We start from the raw sequence: 11,762 nt of genomic DNA on the forward strand, positions 1-11,762 counted from the left end.
AATTCGGGAACACACCCAGACCTGGCCTGTGCAGAAGGAGTTATGGGTTAGATGGTGTTGTCTAACTAAGCAGTCTTCCAGCTGTTTAAGTACATACTGTGAACTAATAAGACTAGCTGTACTTGTTCACATAGGAGAGCTCAGGCAGCTTCAGTTGTTTGTTTGGAAGAATGTCCCTGTTTCTGAAAGCTGTAGGTCGGCTATGTCTGAACTCTCAAGACATGGTTCATGAGCATAGGCTTCCAGAGCAGATGTCTGCTTTGGCAGGCTTGTTCTGTAATCTCTCTGTAGGGCAGGTAGTGTCCACCTCCAAGCAAATGGATAATTGCTTGTTTTCACAAAAAAGATTGCCTGTGTGATGCTTTTTGGAGTGAAAACAATTACTTACCTTAAGCAACAGTGTTTTCTGTCCCCATAGATTCCACGGTCTGCTTTCCTTCCCTGCTGCCATAGCGCATTTCAGTAGTGGTGAAGGAACTGAGGATGAGTTGGAGTGAGACTTTTTTTAATGGCCTAGTGGAAGGCTGGAAGAGAGAGCAAAGGTATTAGGTTACAGCAGTGGTACCAAGATGTGTACAGGTGTATGCACGCCAAAAGCACATCTTGAAGGCCACAGTTAGCATAGGGTAAGAAGACATTTCTAATGTGTTCAGAAGACTGAAAGTGTGAAGGTTTTTATGTATCTTGTTACTAATGGAAACGTCTACAGATTTTAGAGTTTGTCAGGATAAAACATGGTCATTTTGAAAAAACTAAGTGACTGTGTCTTCCTTTTTAAAATCCTGCCCAGGCTCCTGCTAAATCCTCTCTAGTCCACATGAGCACTGTTGAGATGTATGTAATGTGGAAAATGTTTTAAGAAAGTAGTTTCTACCTGCTTTACCAACACTTATTCTTCCCTTCCCCCCCCCCCCCCTTTTTTTTTTCTTGTAAGAATGAAGCCAAGAAAAATTAAAGAAGATGACGCTCCAAGAACGATAGCATGCCCTCACAAAGTAAGTGGAACTTGTGGTATTTCGGTGGTGAATTGCTTGTAAGAATCAAATTTTTGCTCATGTTAATTTTCTGTTGGGAAATAGGACTGAAGATTTTATTCTAAATATCAAGGTTTGCTCATTTAACTGAGTTTTTGAAAGGATGTTTTTCAGAGGGCATTTCCAGATAATGAAGGATTATTTTAAATTCTTGTATAAATGGTGGTGTCTCTGCCCAGGAAAGGATTCTTGTTTGTGTGTTAGGTGGTCGTAAGATTGGTGGAAGGATCCTTTGTCCGAGTAGCTTGATATTTGCTTGGACTGCAGGATCAATGAAGTAGGAAGGAACCCATAGGAAGCATATCACTTTAAATTCTATATAGCTGCAACTTGCTGGTTCCATGATCCTGATCACATGAAGTTACATTGGTATGCTTCATTCAGTAAGTGTAAAGAGCATTTCAGACTCCCTTCTAGTTGAAGAGGTTGCTTTAAAGAGCTGGGTTATTGTGGCTATTTGTTTCAGTTAAGGGGAGAAACTGCAATTCCTTCTCAGGGTTAGTATGTCCCTAAACTTGTGGCTACCAAAAATGCATTCTTTTCAGTGCTAGCCTAAAGTTTTGTGATGTTCTGTTGTCTTTAGGCATTTAAAGCACTTTGACATGAGACCTATTCTGAAAACTATTGAAACCATAGTCCTGTGATCTAAGGCTGATGACAGATGTGAAGGGGATAAAAAGTGCTTTACCAGAAGAGGAAGCACATCAGTGTGACCCAGCTCCCCAGTGTCTATAGATTGGGCACTTCAGTGAGGCTTTTTGGCACTTTTATCTAAAAAGCGGGTTCAATCAGCTATTGGATAAAAGCCCCGCTGAAGTGTGCGAGCTATACAGACATTGGGCAAGCATGGGCAAACTAATGCAATGCCTCTTCTGGGCATGAGCTGTGCTCAGCATGGGGGCACACCAAACTGGAAATAAAGCACTGTTTTGGGGGGTTTTCACATCCGTAAGCACAGTAGATGAAGCAACAGGTGAGCAAGGTCAAGTTCTTTTTTAAAAGGGCAGAGGAAATGTGCAGTGCAAGAATTGGGTAGAATTTTAAAGGATTTGTGAATATTAATGAAGAGTGATATCTTGGATAGTGAGAATCTATAAAAATTACCCTCATTTCTCTAGTTTTCAAATCCTGGCAACCAATAACTACAGAATGGAATTTAATGAATTGGTGGGGTGCAGAAAAAGGATTAGTCAAGGACTGTTATAGTTAGGTGGTATTTTGATGCAAATCTCACTACATTCAGTAAATGTGACGTTCGGTAGTAACAGACATGAAGTACAGGTGCAGAATCTGCCACAAGTAAGGGGACTAAATGATCATGACTAGGGTGTACCATCATCTCCAAAAACAAGTTGTCTACATTCTTCCGTGCCTCATGGCCACTAGCAGTCTGTCCTGTCTGTGATCTTATTTTGTCAGATAAACCTCATCAGCGCCCTCTGAGGCAGATTTTCTTCTGTACCTGCCATGTCATGGAGATCTTTTTTCTTTATTGGGAATGGGAAGTGTGAGGGGGGGAGCAGGAGGTAAAGAGGCAGAAAAACTCCATTTACATCAAAGAATGAGACCCAAGATGGGTAGTAGTGCAGCGATCTCGTCCTACCTTTTGTTAGTTCATGACGTGGTATAAACTGAACACTTTCAGTATATCTGTGCTCCTGTTCTTTCACAGGAAGGAAGTTGTGTTAGTTTGACTAACAAAGTTCACTCATTGCATGGTTATAAGGTAGGGCAGAGTAACAGAGCTAACCACATCTTGCCTTATTGTGTGGGGCAAGTTGAGGAGCTTGTGATTTTATTCCAGCTCCTTAAACTGATTTACTGACCATCAGCAATATGCTAGTGTGATTTAACTTTTATTGTGAGTGTGTTTACAATTAAAATATGTAGTGGAGTTAGAGGGGCTGTTCATTTTTAGGATTAGCTTTTAACTTAAGGTAACTTTGTTTCCTTTTACCTTAAAATTACAATGTTTTGGCAGACAAACTTGTTCTGATAACTGAATGTTCATCTGTTAATTGTTTTACTGTTCTCTTTTTGAAGGGCTGCACAAAGATGTTCAGGGACAACTCTGCTATGAGGAAGCATCTGCACACTCATGGTCCTAGAGTACACGTATGTGCAGAATGTGGCAAGGCCTTTGTGGAGAGCTCCAAACTAAAGCGACATCAGCTAGTTCATACTGGAGAGAAGCCCTTTCAGGTAACGGCCCATTTCTGGGCATGCATTACTACTGCAGTTTTCATTTGGAAATAAGAAAAGCGTGTAGGTTATAATGAGCTATTATAGACCTAAATTCTCTGTTCATTAAGTATGGATGCTTAAATGGAACTGTGATTTCTATTTCTAGGTACATTTTTTGGAAGCAGGTGCATTTTTGCTAGCAGCACATGATTTTAAATGTCATGATCAGTCTGTCCCAGTTTCGGGTTTTGGATAGCTTGCAAAGAAATTAATACCTCCTTGTTCAGGGCAGGATCATCCCTGTCTAAACCATCCTAGCCAAGTGTCCTTTTGATCTCCTCTTGAAAATTTCCAGGGGTGAAGATTTCACAACTTCTCTACATAGTCTGTTCCAATGCCTGACCACCCTCATAGTCAGAAAGCTTTTCCCAGTCTCCAATCTAAATTTCCTCTGCTGCAATTTGAGGCCATTGTTTGTAGTCCTGTCCCCTACAGCCAGGGAGAGGCAGCTATCTCCATAGTCTTTATAATCTCCTTCATCTTTTTGACTACTTATCAAATCCCCCCTTCAGTGACTTGTTCTTCAAGTTAAAACTTAGTTCTTTGCAGTCTTTCCTCATAAATCATGGTTTCCAGGCCTGTAATCATTTTTGTGGCTTACTGTTGGACTCTTTCCAATCCATCCACAGTTTACTTAAGGGTGGGGCCCCAAATTATATGCAGTACTCCAGGCAAGGCCTCTCGCCAGTAGTACTGCAGGATCATTGGAATCATTCACATTTACTTCCTCCCTTCTAATGTGCATTTTCCCACAAAGTTGCAGGGATTTTGCTCGGTAGCGTAAGAACAGTAGTCTCATTAGCCATCTAGAGTCACAGATCAAGACTGTGAAGTTAGATGATACTGTATGAAATGCGGGTTTTTATTTTCCTAGAAGCTGTTTTTGAAATATATTTATAAACTAGGAAATTACCCTCCAGGTTCCAGACTTTTTTTAAAAAAAAGTTAATTCTGAATGAGAGAACTATTCTTATTGTCATGTGAGACTGCTTGGGCTGTTTGATTTACCACTGACCAATCCAAATGTTTAAGTCTTGTCATGAGCACTAACTAACTATAAATGTAGCCACTGAATATCCTCAGGAGTCACTTGAACTTCTACCACAAGAGGTCCCCAATCATTAAACAATATAGGCTCTGAATAGAGCAACATGAAAAGAAGTACCTGGTGACATGTGCTTCTTAGCACAATTAAGTACAGACTTTTTTCATGGAAAAAATAATTTCTCTAAATACCAAAAAATACTTCTGGAATTTCATTCTGTGCATATTTCTTTCAGACTAGAAAAACTACAAGTATTTGCACTGTTTTTTTTCTAGTTTTCAAACAAACTGCCACAAAAGGCTGATATCAGTAACTTGAATTGAGGCCCCAAGTTGTTAGATGGCCCTCAGTTACTCATGTACTTCATGTACTTACTCAAGTTTCATGGAACTTGACCAATATTTTTTCTAAAATTAATCTTGTGACTGAGGAGTCGGGGTTCATACATGGCATTGCAGTTTCTGTGGCATGAAAAAAGATCCTAGGCCAGGTTCCAGTTGTTCCTTCTAGGGTATAAAGTCATAAAAATATGCATTCGCATTCACCTTTTTTTTTTTTTCTTTGAACCTGTGGGAGAAGATGGGTCTTCCAGTGTTTGCTGAAGGCCAGTGGAATCTAGCAGCTTTGAGTTGGTGAATAAAGAGCACCAAGTTGTGAAGTTGAGAGCTGCTCACAGTAATCGGCAATCCACTCTAGAACCAAGTAGGTTCTGGTGCCTCTTCTGCCTCTGCTGCCATGACTAAGGCAAGCACATTTTTCAACCAGACAAAGTCACAAAACAACTTAGACTTTCAGGAATTAGAATCAGCTCCATTTTTTTAAAACCTTCCCCTCCTTCCTCTCCCTCTTTGCCCTCCTCCCAGAAAGCAGGAGACAGCCATAATGGGGGGACATAATGGGGAATTGGTGTCATGCGGAATTGGTGTCATGCTCTAAACAAGTCATGTGCTATCCTCTGTCTGCACCACAGCTTCAGTTTCAGCATGGATTTAGGGTGCAGTGTTTTGTAATTCTAACTTGTTTCGTTCACCTTTCAGTGGAAACAAGCAGTGGCTCAAGCTAACTCTGCTTATCTTGCTGTGCTGTCATTCATAGTTGATTTATTTGTATTTTATATGTTCTTAATTTAGCTAAATATATCTCCTTAGGGATGTGAAGAGGGAGCATAGATTGAAAGTCCTTTCTTGCAAGTTTGATCTTTCACTTTCTTACAATTCCTCTTCACAATAGTCTTTTAGTATTACTGAGAAGAATACTGTTTTGTTTTTAGTTACCACTTAAAGGAAACATTTACAATCGGGTGTAATAACTGCACGACTGGATATCATTGCACATTTGGTTTTCAGGCAGAACTCCTGCTGGTCCTAATGGGAGCTTTGTGAGACTGGATAGCAAAATCAGGCTTTCTTATTTATACAGAAAGTCCAATAATTCAAAGAATCGCTTGCTGACTTGGCAAATACTTGTTGCTTTTGTGGAGATAGCTTTTAACCTTTGCTCTTTCCTTTCAATAGTGCACATTTGAAGGATGTGGAAAGCGTTTTTCACTGGACTTCAATTTACGCACACATGTGCGAATTCATACTGGCGACAGGCCCTATGTGTGCCCTTTTGATGGCTGTAATAAGAAGTTCGCTCAGTCAACTAACCTGAAATCTCACATCTTAACACACGCTAAGGCCAAAAACAACCAGTGAAAGTAAGCATGGAAGAAGTTCTTGAACTCAAAGCATCTTACAGGAGTATGATTGGGAATAAATATGCCTCCCCTTTGTATATTGTTTCTAGAAAGAATTTTAAAAAAAGAACCCTACGCATCTAAAGGACATGTTTTGATAAGTAGTAAATAAAAATAAACTTTAAGGTGACGTTGCTAAGATGCTCTACCTTGCTCTGTAATCCAGTTTCAAGAACACGGTGTTTTGTAAAGTGTGGTCCCAACTGGAAGGGACGGTTCACGAACTTGTATCAAAAAAGACAATTCTTTATACAACAGTGCTAAAATTGGACTTCTTTTCACATTCTTATAAATATGAAGCTCACCTGTTGCTTACAATTTTTTTAATTTTGTATTTTCCAAGTGTGCATATTGTACACTTTTTGGGGATATGCTTAGTAATGCTATGTGTGATTTTTCTGGAGGTTGATAACTTTGCTTGCAGTAGATTTTCTTTAAAAGAATGGGCAGTTACATGCATACTTCAAAAGTATTTTCCTGTAAAGAAAAAAAAGTTATATAGGTTTTGTTTGCTATCTTAATTTTGGTTGTATTCTTTGATGTTAACACATTTTGTATAATTGTATCGTATAGCTGTAATGAAATCATGTAGTATCAAATATTAGATGTGATTTAATAGTGTTAATCAATTTAAACCCATTTTAGTCACTTTTTTTGGAAAAATACTGCCAGATGCTGATGTTCAGTGTAATTTCTCTTTGCCTGTTCAGTTACGGAAAGTGGTGCTCAGTTGTAGAATGTATTGTACAGGCACTGACCTTTTATTAACACCTGATAATATGTACATCCCATGTAATAGAAAGGGCAACAATAAAACAGTGGTCCGAAAGAAAGAATATGGCAGAAAATGATCTGTAAGCACAGTCTATTCTTTTGTTGTCCAGAGCAATTATAGTTCTTGAACCTCCCAGAAATTGGAAGCTAAATAAAACTCAAGTTTCCTTTACTTTGCATTCATTATAATGATTTTTGACGTGATACATCTGCAGTGACACGTCAGGTGGGTTCTGGTACTGTTGAACAGAATTGGTGGTAATCCTGGTCTTAGGAAGGACTTGCATTCAAATTAACTGTTAACGGGGAGACTGGAAATGTTTTCAAAGACTTTTGGGTATCTTGCAACTAGTCAGTAAGTGGAATGATGCTCTGACCTACTTAACTGTGCTTCTCTGCTTAGTCAAGGTAAAGAACCATAATAGGTAACATTTAGTGTGTGTTTAAATGGAAACTTGAATGGTGACACTAATACTCAGGGCATGCTTTGATTGGACTTGCTTTATATCACATTTGATGCTTTTTGTTGTCTTGTTGAAAGTGACCACTAATAGTTTGTTACAAGTGTCCAGAGTGCAAATATACATAGGTGTTGCTTCAGGAGAATGTTAGAAGTGCTCTATAATGAGATTGTTCTAGATTTTTAGTCACTAGATGTCTTATAAGAATATAGTCCAGCCCACTAGCAACTTAAAAATGAAGACCTAAAACTTACATTTTGTTGGGCTCAGACTTTAATTGCAAATCTAAAATGTCTGTGTAATAGAGGTTATTCTGTGAACAGTAAGGAGTGCTTTTCATTTGCACCTACGGAAACTTTAAATTTCATTGCTAAAGCAAATAGCACACCTCTCTAGCTATTTGAGTGTTTTAAGGCTACGAAGAATAGTGGGGTATTAAGCTTAATGCAGTGTATTTTAACTTGATTTAAAGGCAGTGCTTAATTTGTTTTCCTTCTAATGTGGGATTGGTTACATTTTGGGGGCAGGGTGGAGAAGCAGCCCATGAATGAATATTGTATAATTATAATTCTGTAGCTTTTGTCAAAGGGATTCTTTCCTGTACTTGAAATAAACAGTTGCACTTCTTGGAAGGAGACTAGGGCAACTTGGGTCTCGTACAGACATTTAGTTTTTCCTGGGAGCGTAGAAAGAGCGTACAGAAGTTCAGTAAAAATTGCCGCTCCAAGGGAAAAATAACCTGGGAACAACCAGGGTTAAATTACTCTCAGGAGAGTTTCTATTGGGATAGCAAATGTTTGTACATTTTAAGTCTCGTGTTAGCCAAACTAATCTGTTTCCATATAGCACTCATCACGGTATTTGAGTGTCTTCACCAAATAAAGATCTCTCTCTCCCACCCCCCACTTATAAAAGGGTTGTTTGGTTGAATGTGATGCTGGGGAGAATGGTGAGTTTAAGATAAAGGGTTATACTTTGTTCTTAGCTGACTTTGCCCTTGTACAAGACTTTCAGCTGAGACCTGGTTATTTGTTTCATATTGTTCTGTTCTGTTAAATTGTCATGCATTGCTGTTATCACTTAATACGTTTTTTGCAGATGTGGAAGTAGGGAGACTTTGGGCCATTTTGTCAGCTGTTCAGTACCCTGACCAATGGTTCAATTTACTTGCTTAGATTCTAAGTGACAAAAAGGATGGGTTTTGCACAGCCAGACATCATTTGAGAATTCCCAGAGCTGGTTTAAATAGACTCTATTCACCCAGAGAAGCTATTCAACATGGGATGAATATCTTGAAGCATCTTTTAGAAATGTATTTTATTCTTAAAGCTCCACACTTAACTGATTCAGAAGCTCCCCATAGACTTCCAGTGAGGATACTACAAGCAGAAACCAGTCATAACCAAAGGAATAGCGGTGGAGCTGATTTTGAATCAACGCTGCCAGCCTGTTATCCCCATGAACCTGCTACCAAGCTTGCAAGTAAACTCAGGTAAGGGAAGGAAAGCTTCTGTGGGGCCCCACATAGACAACCACTCTAATTGCTGAGGGCTCCAGGGTCAGCCTCTGTAGTTCCTGCCATGTGCATATTGACTTGATTACTCATATGTTTTGTGTAACTCAATTAACATTCAGGCAATCAGCAGATAAAAGGGAAGGAACATTCAGGATTTAGGCTTAAAGCAGCTCTAAAAAAGGAGGGGGAGAATAATAAAATTGTACTACCTTCACTTTTAAACTACCTCAGTAACACTAAACAAGAGGGTTTGCTTCAGTAGGAATTTAATGTATGTGGACCCTATTAATAGCTTCATTGTTGCTTTGTGTGTCACGGGGAAGGATTTGACAATACTCTCCTTTTCCCTAAGGAGAACCTTTGGGCATTTGTACATGTGTGTGCCACAGTACCGGGTGCTTTTTAAAAGTGCCCGGTGCTGTGGTGCATACATTTATATACAAGGTGAAATGTGTGTCAGTGCTGAGAAAATGGCACGCTTTTGAACTAAAACACATTGGAAGTGTTTTGGTTCAAAAGTGCACCACCACCATTTTCTCAGTGCTGGTGCACATTTTGCTATTTATACAAATTGTGGTGCAGCGCCAGACACGGTAGCTTGCATGTGGAGAAGACTTAATTAATCCAGTCTGCTCCGATGCACTGGACCTCTGGGGCGTCGGAGCAGACAAATGTATGTGTATAAATGCCCTTTCTTCCTGAAAGAAAAGTAAGATGGGGGAAAGTCTTGGCTTCAGTCCTGAGTGGGTGAGAGTAAGTGGTTTATAATAAAATGCTTTAACATGCTACTTTTTTTTCTCCCTGGTGGGGCCCCCATCTGCAGTGACCCAGTTATTTACCCTTTTCCTTAGTCTCCAACAATTCTCTGCTCTGAAATAGAGCAACCTGTTGGTGATATTTTTAGCTCCAGTCTAAGTAATGCTGAAGTGACCTACCAAAAACATTGAGGTGCAGGGCTTGGACTTCTCAGCAGTGCCAGGTAGATAAGCCCAGTGCTGATAGCTCTTTGGCTCCCTGAAAAGTCTTTTACCCTTCCTCGTCTTGACTGCACTTCTTTCTTCCAGATGGTGACAAATTGATAATTGCTTTAGACTGTGGATGGCCATCCCACAGCACAAGTGGCACAGGCAGCTGCTGTGTGTGGTGGTGTTCAGTAAAGCGAGTCCTTTGGAGGGGGAAGAGGCAGGATGCTACCACAAAGTTGGCAGGTGTCACCACCTGCTTAACTTTTCCCTGGCCCTGCAGCTGCTTCCAAATTAAGGGTTTTGGATCCCTTAATTGTCATGTAAAATTGAGGTGGTTGTGAAACCTGGGAAGGGTTAACCTGGTTCTCAGTAGTGATCCCTTCTCTTACAGTAGTGTCCTGCCCCAGCTCCACTCCACACAGTGGAGTGAGGAGTGTGGCCAGAGGCTTGAACCCTGCTGCTTCCTTCCTGGTGCCCCAGGGTGCAAGTTTTTTATCAGATATGCCAAGGAGGGTAGGGGGGATTACCTTGTGGTATGCCTGGCAAAAAAGGTTAGCTGCCATTGCTTTAAATGGCAAAGATGAGTATCAGTAGTGGATGCTGAACAGAAGCCATTTCCATGCCCCCATCCCCTGCTGGTTTGGTACAGAACCAATGGCTGTTGTTTCCAGGCTTGCTTTCTCTTCCCAGTAATCAAATAGTTTCTAAGGGAGAAGACCAAAATGGATGTATAGTGTGCGTGGAGATGCAGGCGTTGCTGCTTCCTGAATATACTGATAGTTGAAAAGCAGCAAAAGACAGATAAGTCTGTTGAGAACAGCTAAATGAAAAGGTCTAATCAGTGAGTCAAAAAGATCATGAAAGTCTATGCCTTGGATGATCCCATCATTCTAGAAGATGCCTCAACAGCTATTGTGGAGTACCTCCAAATTTAGGCAGCATCCTTTATAGAAATTTGGCAATTGGTATCTACAATACAACAACTCAAGATGGGTAAGAAAGTGCTGCTTTTCAGAAGCCTGTCCCAATGTGATTGTCTAGCATCCTATCTCCAGTCACCAAGCTATGCTTCTTTGCTAGTGATGTACTATGCGTACTCTTGCATGTGCCAGCCATGACAAATCAAGAACTCTAGTCAAAAGTTCAAAGATCTTCACTGTGGATGTCTGGATCAAGAGAAAATTTTGAATTGGAAGCAGGCACAGCTACCCCCAGCTATGCAATCTTGTACCATTGAGAAGGTGGACTTGTAATCAAGTTCTGAAAGTGCTAGACAACATGCTTCCTCAGCCAACCCAATTTGGGAAACCCTGTAGCAAAAGAGAAGCTGATCTGGGGATTCTTTTGTAGCATGGTCCTGAAACAGCAAACTTGAAAAACAACTTGAACAAATTAAAGGAATGGATGGGACTCGCTGGTCAGACTGACATCTGCCTTCAACACATGATGTATGTACTGGTTTGGATGCCAAAGTTCTGATAAAAAATAGGAGGACCTGAAGAGAGAGCAAGGGGGTGTGGGTGGTTCAGTTTAGTGTTAAGAGTTCCTGATGTTTTGGTAGCTGGATCTTAAGATGTCACTTCTCAAGCAAATCACTTTGTTTTAATGATCTAGGATTCTTTGCACTTCAAAAAAATGGGTCCCTACCTGCTCCATTCCAAGAACACTAATTTTATGGACAAAGTTCCTCACAAGAATCCACGCTACTTTCAAACTGATATCACTTCCTCAACTGTCCATGCTGTGTCAGGACAGTTCTGTGCAGAATTATTATCAGCTACTTCATTCATTTGAAACCAGCCCTAGAGGACTTTTTAAGTTTTTGAATTTCTGTCTTGCTATAGTAGTTCTTCAGCATCTTAAATGCATAGACTGAATTTGCTGATTCAGGGTTCCTTAAGACAAGAAAAAATGAGAGATGCTTCTCTTTTTTGGTGGGGGGGGGGGTCACTTTTTCAGGCAAATTAAAAAATATATAGGGTTTT

At 40.1% G+C, this 11,762-nt stretch overlaps 1 protein-coding gene across 1 annotated transcript in view; it reads left to right on the plus strand.

Moving 5' to 3' along the window:
• Nucleotides 1-7,007, plus strand: part of YY1 (YY1 transcription factor) — a gene marked incomplete at its 5' end in the record, with an annotated part of 38,578 nt that extends 31,571 nt beyond the window's left edge. The window contains 3 exons of the mRNA XM_014525385.1: nucleotides 935-995; nucleotides 3,078-3,236; nucleotides 5,838-7,007. Coding sequence (XP_014380871.1) covers nucleotides 935-995; nucleotides 3,078-3,236; nucleotides 5,838-6,020 — 403 coding nt within the window. The remainder of the gene's footprint in view (nucleotides 1-934; nucleotides 996-3,077; nucleotides 3,237-5,837) is intronic.
• Between the last annotated feature and the right edge of the window lie 4,755 nt (nucleotides 7,008-11,762).

Source organism: Alligator sinensis, unplaced genomic scaffold (genome assembly GCF_000455745.1).
Source record: "Alligator sinensis unplaced genomic scaffold, ASM45574v1 scaffold1385_1, whole genome shotgun sequence".
Lineage (NCBI taxonomy): Eukaryota > Metazoa > Chordata > Crocodylia > Alligatoridae > Alligator > Alligator sinensis.